The 20,492-nt window shown below is 47.3% G+C and overlaps 2 protein-coding genes and 1 long non-coding RNA gene across 3 annotated transcripts; 2 read left to right on the forward strand and 1 right to left on the reverse strand.

Annotated features, from left to right (window-relative positions):
- The first annotated feature begins 401 nt into the window (after positions 1–401).
- On the forward strand, positions 402–10,912 carry LOC133340707 (ubiquitin carboxyl-terminal hydrolase 36-like). The gene is made up of 8 exons (XM_061549097.1): positions 402–438; positions 919–1,080; positions 7,556–7,741; positions 8,071–8,186; positions 9,254–9,461; positions 9,766–9,966; positions 10,515–10,625; positions 10,806–10,912. The coding sequence occupies exons 1-8, from the start codon at positions 402–404 to the stop codon at positions 10,910–10,912; spliced, it is 1,128 nt and encodes a 375-aa protein (XP_061405081.1).
- An 878-nt stretch (positions 10,913–11,790) lies between these two features.
- LOC133340810 (ubiquitin carboxyl-terminal hydrolase 36-like) lies at positions 11,791–16,411 on the forward strand. The gene is made up of 7 exons (XM_061549226.1): positions 11,791–11,856; positions 12,326–12,399; positions 12,655–12,763; positions 13,098–13,238; positions 13,782–13,882; positions 14,033–14,184; positions 14,383–16,411. Exons 1-7 carry the CDS (start codon positions 11,794–11,796, stop codon positions 14,895–14,897), a joined length of 1,155 nt encoding a protein of 384 aa, XP_061405210.1. The 5' UTR covers positions 11,791–11,793; the 3' UTR covers positions 14,898–16,411.
- Positions 14,575–19,655, reverse strand: LOC133340818 (uncharacterized). Its single transcript, XR_009754945.1, has 3 exons — positions 19,298–19,655; positions 17,507–17,597; positions 14,575–14,778 (listed from the first exon to the last, which is right to left on the reverse strand). It is a non-coding gene; the product is annotated as an uncharacterized LOC133340818 (long non-coding RNA).
- Positions 19,656–20,492: the final 837 nt, after the last annotated feature.

The raw sequence follows: 20,492 nt of genomic DNA on the forward strand, positions 1-20,492 counted from the left end.
GTCAGGACACGCAAAGTTATTGTATTTATCTTAACAAATCACAAAGGGTCATTGAGTTTATTTTTAACAAATGTTAAAACTGATATCCATTACCATTTTGAAATGCATTTAGCACCTTTTTTAAATTACAGCTACCTTTTTTGCATGCATAACAACGAACTGAACTCGTTCGTCTTTAGTCAATGGCAACTTCTTTGAATATTTTGTCAGTTTGGGGTTCCTCTAAAAAGTCTATCGTCTATATATATTTCAGAGACATTTAATGCAGATCACTTATCGGTTCATGGACTTAATTTGATTCATTTTGAAGATAATTCAGTCTCACGTGTGTTGGGATGCCAGTCCGGATGGGAGGATTAATTGTGGATGTGTTGACTGTGTTGCTGTGGCAGGGCCCAACCATGACTGTGGCAGCTGGATCAGAGGGCACCTCGTCCGGTAACGACCTCACGGTCTTGGCCCCCACCTCGTCCAACGAGGTGCTGGTGGCGGCCGACGAGATGCTCTAGCACTGCAACCCAGCTGCCTTCCCCATGGCCTGGCCTGAACCCTCCCTGGTGCCAGCTACAGCACGCGATAACATCAGCGTGTCTGTGCTGCCTGCACCCCAAGGTGAGTGTGCGACCACGCGACCTCGTGACCTCTCGTTACGGTGGCAGCCACCAACAGAAGGGCCACTTTGGAGCCACTGCTGTTGCCCATCATGAGTAACACGGGGAGCTTAAACTACCTATCAGACAACGTGACAGGCATATCACATTATTCTCGAATTTGAGCTTCATACTTCAATGTGGAGCAAAATCTTTCTGGTTAATGGTGGCACGACGGGTGCTGGCTGGGGCCATGTTTTATCTATAATGGGAAATGTAGACCCAGAAGTACGAAATGTGATCGCTGTGCTTCTTTTCCTTCTTGCAGATGGCGACACCCCCGAGGGATCCCGCGGGGCTGTGCCCGGGACCCCCTCCCCGGATGAAGCCCGAGGCACGGCGCGGGTCGCCGTGCCGGAGCTGACGGGAGCCGCGCAGGCGGCGGCGGGGCCGCTAAACCAACCACAACGCTGGGAGTACACTGGGGTGGGTATTGGATAATGATAGGTGACGTTTCAGGCAATGTTCCGTCTGCAGAGCACATCACAGTTGTTTGCCCTTTCATACCGTCGCCGATAGAGAGTGGCCCACAAGTTAGGACACACAGATCTTATTGATTTATTTAAACAAATCACAGAGGATTGTTTTGTCATGGTATTAATTATAATAACAAAAAAAATGTTAACTTTTAGACTAAATGCTTAAAACGTTGCAATTTCAGTGGCACGATGAATGAAACTTTTGGGCCAACCTGTATTTTGTACTCCTATCATGTGTTGATATTGTTCGTTGTTGTAACATTCTTACCTGCCCCAACTGGACACCTATACGAAAGAGCTTTATAACTCATCGGATTCCTCCAGTCTAAATATCTATTCTGATTCTGATAATAATGTGTAATAAATATATCATGTGTGGTTAGATATAAAAAGCTGACGTTTCAGGCAATGGCCTTTCTGCAAAACACATCACAATTGGCCCTTCACAACGTCACCTATAGAGGGTAGCCCAAAAGTCATGCCACATAGTGTCATCATTTTATTTTAACATGTAACAAAGCATTATGTTGTTTGTTTTAACAAATGTTAAAACTGACTTCTGTTTACATTGATGCACGATGTACGAATGAGCAATCACAGCTGCCTTCTTTTGCATACGAATGACAATCAAACTCGTTCGTCTCTGGTCAATTTCCTGTCCATGTTTTCAATGTCATCTGAAAATGAAGAAGAAAAATAGATATTAATAATAACATCAAGTTCAAGTTCATTTATTAGGTATAGCCCTGTGAGCCATTCGGCTCTTGAATCGGGTGCAACCACAACAAACAAAAAAACATGAACAAGAAAACATCTTAAAGTGACTATGTGACTATTTGCAAACAGAAAATCCAAGAAAAGACGGCAAAACATTGCAGAAAGCACCGTACACCACGCTGTGTGCAAAAATCCCAGTGGGATGCAAGTCCGGAGTGAAACATTTTATTTTAGGCCACTAAATAGCAGTGGCAGCTCGGGGTGTACATCTCCTCTAGAGCAGTTTTGAGTGAAGATATCATAGGTAGTGATTCAAGTTGCAGTTTATTGGCAATAGCATTCCAGACCCTGGGGGCATCAATAGAAAAGGCCCTTCCTCCAGTATTTGTATGGCAATAGGGAATCTGAAGTTGGTAAATGAGCGAAGACCTTAGGTCAAATTTGTTCTTTGAAACTGAGAGGAAATCCCGCAGATAATCTGCGGATTTTTTTGGAAGTACATTATGAATCAAAAAGATCTGGTGCACAAGCCGTCGAACATTAAGAGATGTTAAGTTTGACCCAATGTAGAGATCACAGTGGTGAGTCCTATATGGGCAGTTCAGTGCAAATCTTAAGGCCGAGTGATACATTGAGTCAAGCTTCTTCAGTGCAGTATTTGGGGCTGATTTATACACGATGTCACAGTAATCAAGTAGAGGCAGTACGGTAGCTTTTATCAATTCCAAACGGAACATAGGGTGGAAGCAGTGCTGGTGTCGATACAGAAAACCTATTTCTGTCTTTTTACCAATATAATCAATGTGATCTTCAAAATTCAGTTTTGAATCAAGGATGACCCCAAGATACTTATAGATCTTGACTTGCTCTATTTGATCATTATTTAAGGAATGTAATTGGGGAAAAATAACTTCCCGCTTTAGTCCTGGTGAGGAAGCATCGCGTAATTGCCCGTCACGTGACGGGTATTTTCACGTCGTAAACGATCCACTGTGTTGTGACTTTGTCGATGACGCCACCTCTGCCGTCTTCCTCCGTTTAATCGACGTCTTCTTTCGTCTGCGACTCTTCTGGATTCATCTGAATGAACTCAAAATTACGGAATGTGACGTACCGAATGTAATTTTATCTTCTCCGAGAATAATGTATAACAAACCTGCAAATAAAGAATGAAAAATTGTAAATCACCTTCATCATTCTAATAGCTGTTGGAGTTTCCTTTCTGTCGGGAAGAAAGTAAACGAAAAGTTTCAATCGAAAATTAGTTTTGCAAACCTTTATTTTTTTTCTCACCTGTGAGAGTGAATGAAACAATGTAAACACGCGGTTCTTGACTTATGTTTGTTGCAAATGCGCAATTGTTTTGGTAATTATTACATTATTATTATTATAAGTATTGACTTACTGGATTCCCTATTGATGTGAATACTAAAAAATGAGCTGTTTATAACCCGGAAGGACGCGTCGTTGTGTTCACCAGTTTTCGCTCAAAACGTGAGCAGAAAATCGCTTTTACCAAAATGAATTTGCACTCAGTGAGAGGAGCGGCCCTAGAGCAGCTGCTGCCAGCAACTGGCAACGCCCTCGGCCAACCACCCAATGGGCGGCCCCACCCCCAAACCCCAAGGGCAGATCCAGGCTGAGGTTTCTGGTAAACTGGGAAACATTTTGCCCCGATTTTAGGTATGATGATAACTTAATGTTTTAAGCAAATTTTTTTAAACAGAGGAATAATGATTCGGTCTGTCCGTTCGCCCGTCTGTCCAACCAATACATTCTCAGGAATGTTGAGAAGTGAATTGTAATTCATATTCCCGCTGTATGCGCACAGGAATTGAAATAATGACATCGTCGTTATTTTATTTGTATGTTTACTGGTAGTAACCTCCTGGTTACACCAGCCCACAGGGGATTATTTTGTCCGTCCGTCGTGCAGGGAGGAGCTGTGTGAGGAGGGAGGAGCTGGGTGCGGAGGGTGGGGCTTGGTGGGGAGGGGCTGGGTGGGGAGGGGCTTGGTGGGGAGGGGAGGGTTGGGAGGGGCTGGGTGGGGAGGGTGGGGCTGGGTGGAGGGTGGGAGGGGTGGGGCTGGGTGGGGAGGGGCTGCTCACCCCGTGGTGCCCTAACACGTTCCTTCGGAGTGGGCAGGTAGGAACTTGGTTGGACAGCGCGCCGATCAGGGGGGGGGGGGGTCAGTTGGATGAGTGGGCGTGTTTACCCTTCCCCCCCCACCCTCCCCGACATCGCCAACCAATCGTGGCGTAGCTCGGTGTTCGGTGGGGAGTAGGCCTCAGCAAGGTAAGGTAATTTACCCTTTTTACCGGGTAAAAGAGTAAAGGTGTCAACATGCCAAGGGGTAAGGTCAAGGGTAGGGTAAAGGTAGCTCGGAAGAATTACCCGGTAGGGTAAAGGTAGCGCGAAGTATTACCCGGTAAATACGGTACCTTGTTTACCGCTAAAAGCTCCATGGCACAGTCCATGGCCTCCATTTAATATGTAATTTTAAAAAATATTTTTTTAAAACACGCTTTCATTAAATGTACGAGTAATAACAGAACTCCACGACTCCAGGAAGTGGCCCCGAAGCTTGCCATAACGTAAGGGACCGTGGTGATTTACAGCCAACGTCAGTTGAGCGTGGACAAATAGACCCAAGCCGAAACATAACATAAAAAAAATCATGTAAATTTTTTTTTTTAATGATAGAATATAGTATTGTCATCAGTATGCCATAAGTATACCAAGTGTGCAGTCGATACCACATTAGGAAGTGGGTTAAAATTGAGTTACAAGATTTGAGGATATGACAGCGATGACAATGACGACAACGACAACAATGACAACAAGCGTGTAAAATTGGAATCATCGAGAGTACTCTATATGAATAAAGCGCGCTATCTAGCATTTACCGTTATTAACCTTTTTCATGTGTAGTACCCTAGTAATTACCCTGTAATCGGGTAATTTGTATGGGGTAAGGGTAAAAGGTAGGCTCTTGCTTTTTACCTTACCTGCTAAAGGGTAAAAGGTAAGGGTAGAGTAATTGTATTGTGGTAAGGTAGAAGGTAGGGTAAAGGTAGGTTCGTTGTTTTTTGTTTTTAACTTTTACCTTACCTTGCCGAGGCCTCGGGGAGGTGCATGGGTGGGCAGAATTCCGGATATGCACGACAGACAGACAGACAAATAATCCCTGGTGGGCAGTGTGGAACCTGTTGTTCCTACCTGTATAACACTCTAGGCAACTAAGACTCACACACACATACACTCACTCTCACACTGTCAAACTCACACACACACAAACTCTCACACTCTCAGACTCACACACACACACTCTCACAGTCTCAGACTCACACACACATACACTCACGCTCAAACGCACACAGACACTGACATCTCACACTCTCAGACTCACACACACACTCACCCTTACACTCTCAGACTCACTCTCACATTCTCAGACTCACACACACATACACTCACTCTCACACTTAGACTAACACACACACACTCTCACACTCTCAGACTCAAACAAACACTTACTTTCACACTCTCAGACTCACACACACACACTCTCACACTCAGCGTGGCGTTCGGGGGGGGGGCAGTTGGATGAGTGGGCATGTTTACCCTTCCCCCCCACCCTCCCCGACATCGTCAACCAATCGCGGCGTTGCTCGGTGTTCTGTAAGGAGGGGATTGCATGAGTGGGCGTGTTTACACCCCACCTCTACCAGTGGCCGCCCCGCTCGGCGTTTTGGGGGGGGAGGGAAGTTGGATGATTGGGCGTGTTTACCTTCCCCCCACCCTCCCCGACATCCTCAACCAATCGTGGCCTTGCTCGGCGGTCGGTGGGGGGGGGGCATGGGTGGGCTGCATTTTGATGCACGACAGACAAATAATCCCTGGTGGGCAGTGTGGAACCTGTTGTGCCAACCTGTATCAACGTTTAAACTACTCACACCGGCTTGTGCCTGCCCTCACAGTCGGGCATATTTGCGGAATACACCACGCTGCCGTTGACCCTGGCCATTGACCGTTACTACCAGCTCCCTCCGCAGGAATGTGTTTTGCTCGAATTTTTGGCGCCCCACTTAACTTGGGGCCCCATGCGGCCGCCTGGTTCAACTTCATGAAGGGGTGGACGCCCCTGTTCAGTTACAATAACTTACTGGATTCTGAATTGATGTGAATTAAAAAAAGTGAATATTGATTATTGATCGCAAGGGGAAAGGTCGGTGTTCACTCATTTTAACAAATGTTCACCGTAAGTGCGAGCAAAAGTCATCAAAGTGAAACTGCACTGAGTTCAAATTCAAAGCAGATTCTGCTCCTTTATTTCAATTTCTATTGGAAGTAAAAAAAAAACCTATTATCTCGCACAAATTAACTGAATAGTTTATTTATTATTCAATAATAGAGGGTGTCAAAACGCAAAGATAAAATACAAACACAGGGGATATTTAGGGAGAACATTGATTTTTCGTCTCACAACAAACGAATAATTAGTCACAATTTTAATCTAAGCCTATCAAGAGGAATTTAGCATATATATAAGCTGGGTTGGAGGTGGAAGAAGAGCGCCTTGACAAAATAATTTGCATATCAATAGGAATTTATCATATTTATGGGAAATGCGTAGGAGGTGGGCTGGGGGGTTTCAAAGTCATATTATGCCCATTCATTATGCAGGATTAGCAGCATCAAAGGGAGGGGGTAGGGGGTAGCATTAACATTCCCACCCTTTGTTAATGCTACCCCCTACCCCCTCTCTTTGATGCTGCTAATCCTGCGTAATGCATGGGCATAATATGACTTTGAAACCCCCCAGCCCACCTCCTACGCATTTCCCATAAATATGCTAAATTCCTCTTGATATGCAAACTATTTTGTCAAGGCGCTCTTCCCCCCCTCCAACCCAGCTTAAAAAGACGCTCCAAGCCTGGGGTTGTCATTCAGACTCTGTCTTCTCGACAGACCTGTTCTTCACCTGAGGACGGCTGCTTGCGTTGTGGCCGAAACGTCGTGAGAATTATTTTATGTTTTATTTTTATTATTTTATTACTTCCCTTCTACGTGACTTTACCATACAGTATACATTAATTACACATTATTATTATTATCTGTAATTAATGTAAAGAACCAAAAAGATGAATCCCTGCAGTCACGAAAGCTTTAAATCGAAATATATACTGTATGATTAAATATATAACAGGTGACGTTTCAGGCACTGGCCCTGCTTCAGAGCACGTCACAGTTAGTCCTTCATGACGTCGCTAATAAGAGGCTGGCCCAAAAATCAGGACACATCGGGTTATAATTGTGTTAACAAATAACAGATTGTTATTTAGTTCAAGATTAATGCACGAATTATCTTTTGAAATTAAGTTAATATCTTTAAAAAGTTTACAGCTTCCTTCTTTTGCATACGTAACGACGAACTGAAATCGTTCGTCTTTAGTCAATGGCCCCTTCTTCATAGACTATTTGGCGAGTTAAAGTGAGCTTGGGGTTCCTTTAAAAATAGATTATGTTTATATATTTGAGACATTTGATGCAGGTTGTCCATCGGGTCGTGGACTAAAATTGTATTTCTTTTGGTGATAAAATAGTCCCACGTGTGTTGGGATCCAAGTCAAGATGGGAGGAGCAATTGTCGATGTTTTGACTACGTTGTGTGGCAGGACCCAACCACGACTGTGGCGTGTGGAGCAGAGGGCACCTCGTCCGGCAACGACCTCACGGTCTTGGCCCCCACCTCGTCCAACGAGGTGCTGGCGGCGGCAGACGAGAGGCTCTGCTCCCAACCCAGCTGCCTTCCCCATGGCTTGCCGGAACCCTCCCCGGTGCCAGCCACAGCACGAGAAAACATCAGCGTGTCTGTGCTGCCTGCACCCCAAGGTGAGTGTGCGACCACGCGACCTCGTGGCCTCTCGTTAGGGTGGCGGCCACCAATGCATGGGCCGCTGTGGAGCCACTGCTGTTGCCGTTCACGAGTAACACGAGGAGCTCAAAACACCTATCAGTCAACGTGACAGGCGCATCACATTTTTCGCTACCTTGAGATTTAAACTTTAATGTGGAGCAACATCTTTCTGGTTAAGAGTAGCAGCACGGGTGCTGCTGGCTGGGGCTACTGAACAGTGCCATGTTAAACTTTCGTGGGAAATGTAGAGCCGTGTGTTTGTCCGAAGTACAAAATGTGATCGCTGTGCTCCTCCTTCTTGCAGATGATGACCCCCGCGAGGGATCCCGCGGGGCTGTGCCCGGGACCCCCTCCCCGGATGAAGCCCGAGGCGCGGCGCGGGTCGCCGTGCCGGAGCTGACGGGAGCCGCGCAGGCGGCGGCGGGGCCGCGTCTGGGGGCGGAGCCTCAGGTGAGGGGGCGGGGCCCTGGGTGGCGGGCGGGGCGGGGCCCGCTGGTGCCACTCAGCCAATCACAACGCTGGGAGTGCACGAGTGGGGGGAATTGTTACAGGAAAATGATAGGCGACGTTTCAGATAATGGCCCTTCTGCAGAGCACATCACATCAATTACATAACGTCGCCTATATAAAATTGCCCCAAAAGTCAGGACACAGAGTTACCGTATTTATTTGAACTAGTCACAGAGGATGTTATCAAAATTAATGATAGTTAAATTGTTAACTTTAAGAACAAATAATGAGAACTATGTAATGTCAGTGTTAAGATAAATTAAGTAACCCTGTGTCTTAACTTTTGGGCCAACTTGTATTTTGCACTCCTATGATGTTTGTGTTGTTCGTTGTTGTAACATTCTTACCCGCCCCGACTGGACATCTGTGAAAAAGAGCTTTATAGCTCATCGGATTCCTCCCGTATAAATATTCTGACTTTGATAAAAACGTGTTTTACATATATAAAGTATTCTTAAATATATAAAAGCGACGTTTCAGTTAATGCCCCTTTTTCAGAGCACATCACAGTTGGCCCTTCATGACGTCGTTTGTAAGAGGGTGGCCGAAAAATCAGGATTAGTGTATTTATTTGAACAAATCACGGATGATTATTTAGTTTAATTTTAACAAATGTTAAAAATTAATTTGATTAACATGAATGCTCGATTTATCTTCTGAAATGCATTTATGACCTCTTTTAAACTACAGCTGCCTTCTCTCTCGCATGCATAACAACAAATTGAATTAGTTCATCTTTAGTAAATGGCCGTTCTTCATATAATATTTTACGAGTTAAAGTGAGTTTGGGGTTACTTTAAAAATACAGGTGTATACTGTAAATATATTTTTGCTTCTGAGACAATTCATGCAGATCGCCCATAGGTTCATGGACTAAAATTGTATTTCTTTTGGTGATAAAACAGTCCCGCGTGTGTTGGGATCCCAGTCCAGATGGGAGGAACAATTGTGGATGTTTTGACTACGTTGTGTGGCAGGACCCAACCACGACTGTGGCGTGCGGAGCAGAGGGCACCTCGTCCGGCAACGACCTCACGGTCTTGGCCCCCACCTCGTCCAACGAGGTGCTGGTGGCGGCCGACGAGTGGCTCTGCACGCAACCCTGCTGCCTTCCCCATGGCCGGCCGGAGCCCTCCCCTGTACCAGCCACAGAGAACATCAGCGTGTCTGTGCCTGCACCCCAAGGTGAGTGTGCAATCACGCGACGTCGTGGCATCTCATTAGGGTGGCAGCCACCAACGCAAGGGCCGCTTTGGAGCCACTGCTGTTGCCGTTCACGAGTAACACGGGGAGCTCAAAACACCCAGCAGCCAACGCGACAGGCAAATTATATTTTTCGCGAACTTGAACCTGACACTTAAATGTGGAGCAAAATCTTCGTGGTTAAGAGTAGCAGTACGGGTGCTGGCTGGGGCTACTGAATATCCACGCCAGCCCCATCGGCAGTGCAGCGCTCTGCGATGACACCGGCTTCCGACCCTTTGTGCAGAGGAGGACGACGGCATTCCGGCGGCACGGCTCTCGTTGTTTGCACCGGAGCGGCTGAACCTCCGGTGGGAGAGCGACGTCTGCAAGGGTGCCGGCCTGCGCAACCTGGGGAACACCTGCTTCCTCAACGCCACGCTGCAGTGCCTCGCCTACACGCCGCCGCTCGCCAACTACCTGCTGCTGCAAGAGCACTGCAGCACCTGTAAGTACCCTCCCCCCTGGCACTCTCGTTTACCCATGGGTTAGGTTATTATGTCAGTTATTTTGCTGCGATACATTTCCCACGTGATAAGCCACTTCGTTGAGCTATCATTTGTGGTCCAGGTCGCTTCTGAAGAAGCTAATAGCTCAGTGGGCTTTATCTGGGAAGATGAAAAAAAAGTTTAGTTTTATTTGTAGATTTTTAAAAGGTGATTTGTTTACCTTTCCAATACTTTGTACTCTGATCGTTTTTTGTATTGTTTGGTGTTGTAATGTTCTGACCCAGTGCCCCTACTCGACATTTTTTAAACAAAACCTCTTAGCTTATCGGATTCCACCAGTATAAATATTATGATTTTGATAAACACGAGCACATGTGGCGATAATTTTTAATAGGTCGGACAGATGTGATGCAATTGGTACTTAGACGCAACATTCATTGCGATTGTTGCTGGTGCCAGGATTCTAGCCTTTCTTGTTACTCCCCAGCTGGGCTGAGTGCAAGTGGCGTGCGCTGACGGATTGTGCCACCTGTGCTCTCGTTCGCAGGCCAACAAAGCGACTTTTGCCTGATGTGTGTCATGGAGCATCACATTGTCAGCACGTTCAACAACTCGCAGAGAGTGCTGACACCCAAGGTCATAACTAAGAACATCACACGTGAGTCCCAATACTACGTTCACACTTGCACTCGCAGGAGAAGTTATCCCCCGCGATCTTTCTCCATCTGTGTTCCAAGTCCTTTGCACCACTCCTTTTGCCATATATGTTGGGGAGCTCTTTAAGGATGTCATCAGATCCTGTACCTGTCACTTTGTCCCCATGTCCATTTCTCTGCAGGCATTGCCAAACACCTGCGCATTGGGAGACAGGAAGATGCCCACGAGTTTCTGCGATACGTGGTAGATGGCATGCAAGCCTCATGCCTCTATGGCCACAGCGAGTGAGTACTGCGCGCCAGTCAACATGCGGCAGTCGTTCTGCAGTTTGGTACCTCACGGCTTCCTCTCGGTTTTCTGCACGATTGTACTTCAACGTCTGTGAAAAGCTACTCACACTTTTGTGTGAACACCTGGGAGATGCAGAGGACCGGCCCTGCTGACACCACGGTTCTTTCACCTTGGCCCTGACGTGGGCCATCTTTTGTTTGTGCATTTCACATTGCCGATAAATATCGGGAAATTGATGTCTCGATGTGCGGTGTCCCCGTGACGACATTCCTCGTGTTGACGAGCGGCACGTGGCACGCCGAGCACAACAAAAGCGCCGGGCAACAGCACCGCGTGATGGCTGCCAGCTTTCCCCCAGCTCTGTGGCTGTTCCGTGAAGGTGGCTGCCCTGTGCAGACGCGACCACGTTTGGTTGCTACAGAGCACGCGTTGCAGTGCTGAAGGGAAAGAGTGAATCGACAGCTCGGGCAATGGTGCAACTCTCACACACGTGTGTGCATCCGGTAAATGTGTTACTACTGCTGCTGCTGTAACCACCGTGTGGTGTCGTTCTCTGTGACTGGCAGGCTGGACAGATACACGGAGGCTACCACCCTCATTTACCAGATCTTCGGGGGTTACCTTCGATCACGTGGTGAGTTGTGCGCACTCCTCTAGAAACTTGTTCACCGCGAGCAGCAAGTGCACCATCACAGTGTAGACGTGCTCGCGTCGCAGCGTTTGCACACTCTCACGCACGTGCAACACAGAATAACCTTTTACCAGTTGGTGAAAACTACCAATTACCAATGTCAGTGGGGAGCGTGCATTTAGTTTTACTAAGTAACATGTGACGTCCCTTCCTAATGCGTGTGTGCTTGTGTTTTGCAGTGGAGTGCATGCAGTGCTGCAACCACTCCGACACCTTTGACACGTGCCTGGACATTGCACTCCATATTAATGTAAGCAATGACGAAGCCATCGATTAACAGTTATAGATCTACGTACGGTGCGAAATAAGTTAAACGTACATACATCGCATACGTGAACAACAACCCCCATTCGCCACTAAGTGGTGGTGATGTCACCACGGTGCTTGTGCCAGCCTGAGTGCACTTTAAGGCCATATGAAGTGTCGAACGCCCGCTGGCAGGTCACGGGACAGACCCAGGTGCCATGGGTTGACCGAGATGACTGGCCGATGCACCACCTGTGCTCCCTGCTGTGCCAACATCCACCACACACACGCCTACCTGAATCAGCCACTTAACATCCAAACACACTGCCGGTAGCGTACGTGATCTCTTTTTTTGGTCGTACGATTTCATACAAGATGCGGGTTTTCAGAATTACCGTCACAATAACATTCTGCAGATGTTCATGGAATGCTTCTTAGAGTCCTCATTTGCGTTTCACTCTGTCGACCAACAGAACTCATCAGATCTTGTGGAGGCATTTGAAGAGTTTTTTAACAAGGAGACGCTGGACGAATACACCTGCGGAATGTGAGTTGGGCATCGTGTGTTGACACCCTGGAATCATTTGTAGCTTCAAAAGTCTGCAGATTAAATCAAATTATAATAAAATATTTTAATAAAATTTTATGTAAATACATTGAAAATAACTTACAATATATAATAAAAGTAACAATTTTTTATTTTAAGAAATTAAGAAAAATTAACAAACAACAAAAAGAGAGTAGACTTATTGTTTAAAGTTGGGTAACGCGTGCGATGGCTGGCGTTGTTGTTGTCGTGCAGGTGCTGCTGCAAGGGGGAAGCGACGAAGACGATGGCTCTCCACCGCCTGCCCAACGTCCTCACCGTCTCCATCAAGCGGTACAACCTCTACGGCGTCAAGATCAACCGGGTAACGATTCTGCCCCTCCACATCGTTCGAATTAAATTACTTAATGACAGCCCTTTGTCAGTTCAACGCTGGAGAAAATGCCTCTCCATGTTGGAATAGGTCCGACAGATAGACTCGCCCCCCGTCATGTGACTGTAGAATTTCCACCACTTGCTCAGGGCTATGAACAGGAGATGAGCACCGTCTTCAACGCTCAAATTAGCGAGACATCACGTCACTTTGACGTGTAACTTAGATGGTGCCCATCTCTGCTGCCCACCCCACCACCCCTGCCGTTTCCTCTCCTAACATTTGTCTCTGTGCACTGCCTCCCCCTCCTGTGCGCTGCCTGTAGAACATCACCTACCCGGAGCACCTGGACATGCAACCCTTCACCTCAACGTCTCAGGGCGAGCCCGCGATCTACTCCCTGTACTCGGTGCTGGTGCACAAGGGAGCCAACTCCAACAGGGGTCATTATTATTGCTACAATAAGGTAATTCCATTCGTTACTATCAAACAAAAACAACGCACATCTGCAATGCGCCCATAATGTTACCAATGTCCGATAGGGAAGAATAATTAAAAGTCTTGTGTATGTTCTTGCGTCTTGATGCACTCATGCAATTTCTACTTAAAGTGTATACTTTATTTGTATTTAGTGACTTCCATAGCATTTCTACACTTTGCACTCCAATCGGTGTTGTATTGTTTGTTGTTGTTGTAACTTTCTGACCCGCCCCGACTGGACATTTGTTTAAGAGCTTCGTAGATCATCGAATTCTTTCAGTACAAATAAAGATTCTGATTCTGATGAAATTGGTCCAAGGTCATCCATGCAGTGATATATTCAGGCAGATCGTTTCGTAACTTCAGCACCATCACAGCAACCGTAGCACGCTCTGACAAAGGGGTGATGCTCTTTACGAACTTGTTGTCTAGAGTGTGTATTGCGTGTTGTTATTACATCAACGGAGGAATCTGGGTGCAGTTGTGTAAACATTGTAACCAAGTGTAGCTGTGCTTTGACTGTGCGCAGATCAGCGATGGACAATGGTGCTGCATGAACGACTCCAACGTGCGGCATGTCGACACCAAGGCTGTGATGAATAAGCAGGCCTACGTGCTCTTCTATATTCGGTAAGTCACATTCTCTCCCCTCCACTTTAACCTGCACTTACAACCGTCCCCCAGACCAGCTCACTGGAAAGATATTGTCTTGTGCGAGCAGCAGTGTCTCCTTTAAAGGCAGGTGTTAACGGTTTGCGACGCGTTGGTGCGTGCATGCAGGTCCCCAGAATTGAACGCGCCGCCAGCGGAGAGCTACTGCCCGCTGGAGCACGTCAAGGCGACGTCCTGGTCGTGCCTTAAGCGGCCCCACTCGGCGAAGGAAGACCCCGGACCCAGTTACCGGACAGCAGCTCTCCTCACCGGCGCGCAAGGTAAAGGATGGATTGGAAACGCCGTCCTGTGTGCGTGGAAATGCCCAGGGAGAATGTACACCCTGACAGCGCATCATTTAATATTAAGGGAATGGTGAAGTACAGCGATCTTCTTGTTTATACTTTAGACCGGTTTTGTTTCATTCTCCCAATGTCGAGCGGTTTGGACTTTAGCGCCATCATCTTCTTTATCTCCAGAAACCCAAGATGTCGGACCGCCCCAACGGGAACAACTGCCGGAGCCACTGCAAGTGCGACGGCAGGAACAGCAGCAGCAGCAGCTACCGGCAACGCCAGACACGCAACAGCCGTTGCCGCTAGTCCCAGAGCAGCCACCACCACCACCCCGATCTCACAGCAGCCGCTGCCATTCCACCAGCAACCACCGCCAGTCCTACAGCAGCCACCACCACCACCGCCGCAGGTCTCATAGAAGCCGCCGTCAGCACCACAGCAGCTGCTGCCACCGCGTGTCCCACAGCAGCCAGTCCAACAGCAGCCAGTCCAACAGCAGCCAGTCCCACAGCAGCCAGTCCAACAGCAGCCAGTCCAACAGCAGCCACCGCCACCAGTCCCACCACAGCCACCGCCACTCTGGTCGCACAGCAGCCACCACCGGTGTAACAACTGGCACTCGCCCCACCAAGATAAGTCGCTGGTTAAAATCCATGATCACGTGTCTAACCTTTTGCTTCCCCTCAAGATCAAACTAATTTTGAGAGACATTTTACGAAGGCACCAGGTAGAGGCTCACCATGGCGTCGCCCGCCCCCTAAAATGTATTCATCGCCGGCTCCACCACCAGCCTCTGAAATCACTTGAACATCATTGGAATCACCTTAGACTCGACATTCTCACTCGACGACCACATTCTCAACACAATAAAGAGCTGCAATCACTAGCTCAAGGCCTCATGCACGCCCGTCCAATGCTGACAGCCGTCCGACGAGATAGAAAACATTTAAAGCAACTCTGACCTCACAATCCACGAAGAAAGAAAATATTTTTAAGTTCACTAGGTTTGCTTTCTACCTGATGACGATTGCTTGTGTTGCAATCGAAACGTCGTATTCTATTATTTAATTTATTTATTTTCTACGTGACTTTACCGAAAGAACCAAAGAGTATTTACACTATGAGACCTCCTTTACCAGTGGCAAAGGAGGTCTCATAGTGTAAATGCTTACCCCGAGCTCTCAATACTCTGATAGTGTGCTGTTTTTGAGTTGTACGCCTTTTGGCGTCTTCTGGTCCAACACCAATGGAGACTAGGCTCTAAGAAAAACTGTCTCGGGTGTGGACCAATCAACTTCAAGGACAGTGCATATCATTATCAAAGTTGTTTCTTTTTATTTGCATTTTGACTGCTTGTGTTGTGGTTATTGCAAACATGATGCCTTGTATAAAGGTGTCAGTTTTGTACCAGTTTAAAGGGTAAAAACCTACTATAACCAAAGAGTAATTCATGCAATCACGAAAGCTTCAAATCAAGTTTTAATCCACGAAGACTTGAAACACCCAGCACGAAAGTGCTTAAAATCACGCCAGCCATTCTGGGAAACAGGAGCCAAGATCCATGCAGGCGGCACCAACCCATTATGTCTTGGGGTTGATGTTTATTCCCTGGCCAATCGTCAAGAGAGTTGGCACCAGGAACGTCATTGTGATGGTGACCGCAAAATGAACTGTCCCATTACAAATGAAGACCGAGATTGCATCCTCCGCAACGCGAGGCCGGAGTGCGGTCTCAGTGAGGTCGTGCAAGGTATTCCCGTACGGTTCTTGTCTCTGTTCATGTAAAATGCGGGGCTTTTATTTTGCGTTGTCTCGGGGATTAAAAAAAGTAACCGCTGTTGCAAAGTATTTATTTATTGAACTGTGAATACGTCGGCATTTTTTAAACTACATATCTGTTACTTTTTTATGTACGGGGCGTGCACATTTCAATGGACACACTAACCGTAGCGCCAAGCCGTTACCACGTGAAATGTATGGATAAATGATGAACTTCGCCAAGCACTTTATTTCCATCATCCACGATACCTCCAGAAATAGCGGTTTCTGAACTCGTGAATGTAGATCGGTGACAATTCGGTCTCCTCGGGGTTTTTATCGTTTGTACAAAAGCAGCTCAAAGTGTGGGAAGGGAAAGCAAGATTAATGTTTTCCAGAGATTTTGTCTACCTCGTTTTGTATTTGCACTTGAAATGAATATATACTTGTCGTGACAAAACTGGTCTCGCTTCCATTTATTACTTTGCCATCGCAGTGTGTGTGTGTATGTGTCTTTGTGTGTGGGTGTATGTGTGTATGGGTGTGGATGTGTGTGTGTATGTGTTTGTTTAAATGTGTGTGTGTATGTGTTTATGTGTGTATGTATGTGTGTATGTGCGTGTGCTCCCTAACAGCACTTGCCCCAACAGCCTGTTTGGCTATACGGGGGGTGTTTGTCTTTGTATGTCTGTGTGTTGATGGGTGTGTACGTGTTTGTGTGTGTGGATGCGCGTGTGTGTATGTTTAACTTCTTTAGCACCACACACAGCCAACCGTGCTAATCTGAGGTGTGGGGGAACGACAACAAACTAAACACAAAAAGCAGAAGTGGCGTGCAACTAGCACAGGAGTACACTTGTGTACACGTGCACTTGCTGTACTTGTCAGAAACGTGTGTGGGTAAGAGGTCAACACCGCCTTGCTGACCTAATTAAATGTTGAATATAAAAAGTGGATAGAAGGTAAAGGTACAGCCCCTGCGGTTGTTCACGCCACTGCCGGCAAATGGGGCCTCCACGAGAGGGAGCTGCAGAGAGCCCCTGTGAGGGTAATTGGCCTACTCCTCCACACTGGCCAGGAGGTCTTGGAAGAGGAAGTCGTCAAATATGAAGTTAGATAAACCTGCCGCTTACAACTTTTGACCGTAACGCGTTTGGTGGCGACGCGCTTCTTGCCGGGCCCAAATCCAGGGCGGCGTGTGAAGAAAAACGGGGCCCAGAGAATGTTGACTCCAGCACTGGGGGGGTGCCGGTACACTGGGGCACTGCTGTGGGTGTGGTTTCTCAATCGCCCAGCCACGTGGAGGAGTAGCCACTGATATGAAACGCAACGCCATCGTCTCATCTAATCAGCCCGTTCACCCGTGAAGCGGTGGCACGGCCCTTAGCTGCCATCAAAGTTCGATTCCCGGCCACGGCTAACGTCGGTGCTGAGTGACATCTGAACAGATATTTGGGCTGCCTCCCCTTCACACCAACTCGTACTGGTGAAGTATGATTAAACACCCCCCACCCCCCCCATTTACTGACATAGAGTGGGGGGCTCTTACCTCCGCTGTGGATTGACAGAGGGCCGCTGTCTAGGCTTAGCCCACGCCAGGATAATCGCAGCATCCCTCTGCAATAGCTCTGCTGTGACACCTGAAGGCACACAAACACACAAGTGGGTGGCCAGGTGAGGGAGGGTCACGTCTCATTCAACGAATAAAAAACGAAAAGGAACCCGCCACGGATATTCACCAAGCGCCAATGAGAGCGTCGTGGCGATGCTGCTCCTGTCAGAAACCCGCCACACGATGCAGTGCGGGCACGAGTTGACAATTTAAACCCCACGCACCCGCTACTTTGCTTGTCAACACCCTCAGCATTAAATGAAACTGCAGAGTTTAGTTTAACATTCAATGATTGTCCTACACTAAGTAGTCATTTAATTATCGTTTAATGAGTCATTCGATTTAACAACGCAAAAAATGTGAAAGATCGTAACTCAAACGCTACAGCTATTGAGAGAGCTATTGTGGAATTCTGTTAAATCCAAGAAAAGTAACTTATTGCAAAATTTTGCATTTTCATAGTAATGGTTTGAAAATTATTTCACACGGTTAATGATGCAACTACTGGCACAGGACAACCGCAGCTCAAGTGTGAACGCCTTCACTATGAGAGGGGTCACCCTGCAGGGTTGAGTAGAGATCTCTATCCCACCCTGTATAGAGCAGTCAACGCGTGTTTAATACTGAGTACTACTCAGTGCACACGGCGGCAAGAGCGCACTTTATGAATGGAATCGGTCATCATTGACGAATGTTGGGGTCTTTTTCGATTTAAAGCTTTCGTGACTGCAGGGATTCAAATTCTAGGTTCTTTCGGTAAAGTCACGTAGAAGGGAAATAATAAAATAATGAAAACAAAACAATACAATTCTCACGACGCTTCGATTGCAACACAAGCAATCATCATCAGGTGTGAAACCCACAGCAAGAAAATTGTGGTTTTCACACCTGATGATGATTGCTTGTGTTGCAATCGAAACGTCGTGAGAATTTAATTGTTTTATTTTTATTACTTTATTATTTTCCTTCTACGTGACTTTACCGAAAGAACCAATAATATGAATCCCTGCAGTCACAAATGCTTTAAATCGAAATTGTTGCGTTTTAGCAAATAGCCCCAGAGTCACCCAGTTCCACTCGATATTCAGCTCGAGTTGGACCGAACATTCGGGTCAGACGGCCACTTGAGAGGGTCGCACGCATCTTCAATGGAGCCTCCATCAAGGCATTGTTGCATTTCCCGATGGGCCAGAGCAGCAACTGATGCCACCCAAAGGTGACGAAACCTTTTAACGTAGCGGCCGTCACGTAATTCACTTTCATCGACCATATCGAGGTGAGCACTGCAGTCAGGATCACGGCAGATGTTCTGTGTACGTGGAGTGGTGGTGCTGTTATTTTTACTGTTATTTTATTTTAACCACCTAAGTCCCACTGAGCTCCATAGCGCTTTTATAAGAAGCGACCTGGCCACAGATGATAGCTCAACAAAGTGGCTTCTCGCGTGGACATTTAGAGCACCAAATATTCTCAACACGTCGACTCTAAATGTGGATGGGAACACCGCAGCACCGGGAGAGAAATCCACGCGACCACGTGGAGAGAGACACCGCAGACTCCACATCTAGAGCAGCAGCAGCAGCAGCAGGCGTCGGGGTCGAACCCACGACCTCCTGCACACCGGGCGAGGTAGTTAACATCTCCTAGCCACCGTGGCGACCCGAAGCCTTCATCCAGCAGTGGACTGCCAACACGGCATGGGGCATCACTGCGGGTCTACAAAGGTACCTGGTTGGAGGATGTGGAGCTGAGTGGACTTGCCGATGAGCGGTACCGGCGGTGTCAAGATCGGCCTCTGTGGAGGAGGAGGCTCGTGAGGGACGCTCACAACAACGAGCGGAGAGGCGGGCGGCTAAAACGCGGCGAGTTGGCACAGCTGGTGGCGTCTGCAGCCATCTCGAGTCGGTCAACCCCATGGCACCTGCAGGGTTCTGCCCCGTGACCTCCTGTCAGCGAGCCTTCGACACTTCGCGTGGCCTAAGAGTGCACCTAGCCTGGCACCAACGCCGCGGGGACGTCACCTGCTGCTGCTGTTGTTGTTGATGCCGCTTGTGTGGACTGTCCTACTGTACGTTGACTTCGATGATTTTCCGTGGGGGAGGTGGGACCAGCGATGGACGAGTCCATGTTGGTGTCTGACAGGGGGGCGAGGGAGCTCCACTTGGACAGACCAGTCCATGTTGGCAGTTGGTGTAGGGGGGGGGGGGATTTGTTGTTCCCTGGGCCACGTGACCTCGTGGTGTGAATGCCCCTCCCTCTCTCTCTCTGTCTCCACGTGACATGTATTAAGACATGTGTATTATTTTGAGAATATCAAAAAAACAGTCATCCCCATAATACATAGTGTTTTATTGGTCGCTCGTCCATTTCACGTCCCACAACTTAACCACTCATATATGTGGATGCCTCTCGACGAGTTATTGCCACAAAATCACAAACATCCCCAAATTCTCTCGGTTTGGAGTCCAAATGTTGTCGCTTATTATATCCCATAAGAAACGTCGCATCGAATCAATGTAATTGAATTCTACTCGCTTGGATGACCGGAATTGAATGGTGAAACTGGTTTTGCTGTGCTGTCTTAAATCAGATATTTGCATGACTGCATGAGTATTATTTTGAGAATTGCAAAAAACAGTCATCCCCATATTACATAGTGTTTTATTGGTCGCTCGTCCATTTCACGTCCCACAGCTTAACCACTCATATATGTGGATGCCTCTCGACGAAGCGAGTTGTCCGGTTTTTTCATTTATTAGGTATAGCCCTGTGAGCCATTCGGCTCTTGAACCGGGTGCAACCGCAACAAACAAAAAAACTAAAACATGAACAAGAAAACATCTTAAAGTGACTTTGCGCAAACAGAAAAATCCAGGAAAAGCACCATACACCAACGCTGTGCAAAGATCCCAGTGGGATGCAA

Source organism: Lethenteron reissneri, chromosome 10, assembly GCF_015708825.2.
Source record: "Lethenteron reissneri isolate LAM-NWPU_2019-01 chromosome 10, ASM1570882v1, whole genome shotgun sequence".
In the NCBI taxonomy this organism is placed as follows: domain Eukaryota; kingdom Metazoa; phylum Chordata; class Hyperoartia; order Petromyzontiformes; family Petromyzontidae; genus Lethenteron; species Lethenteron reissneri.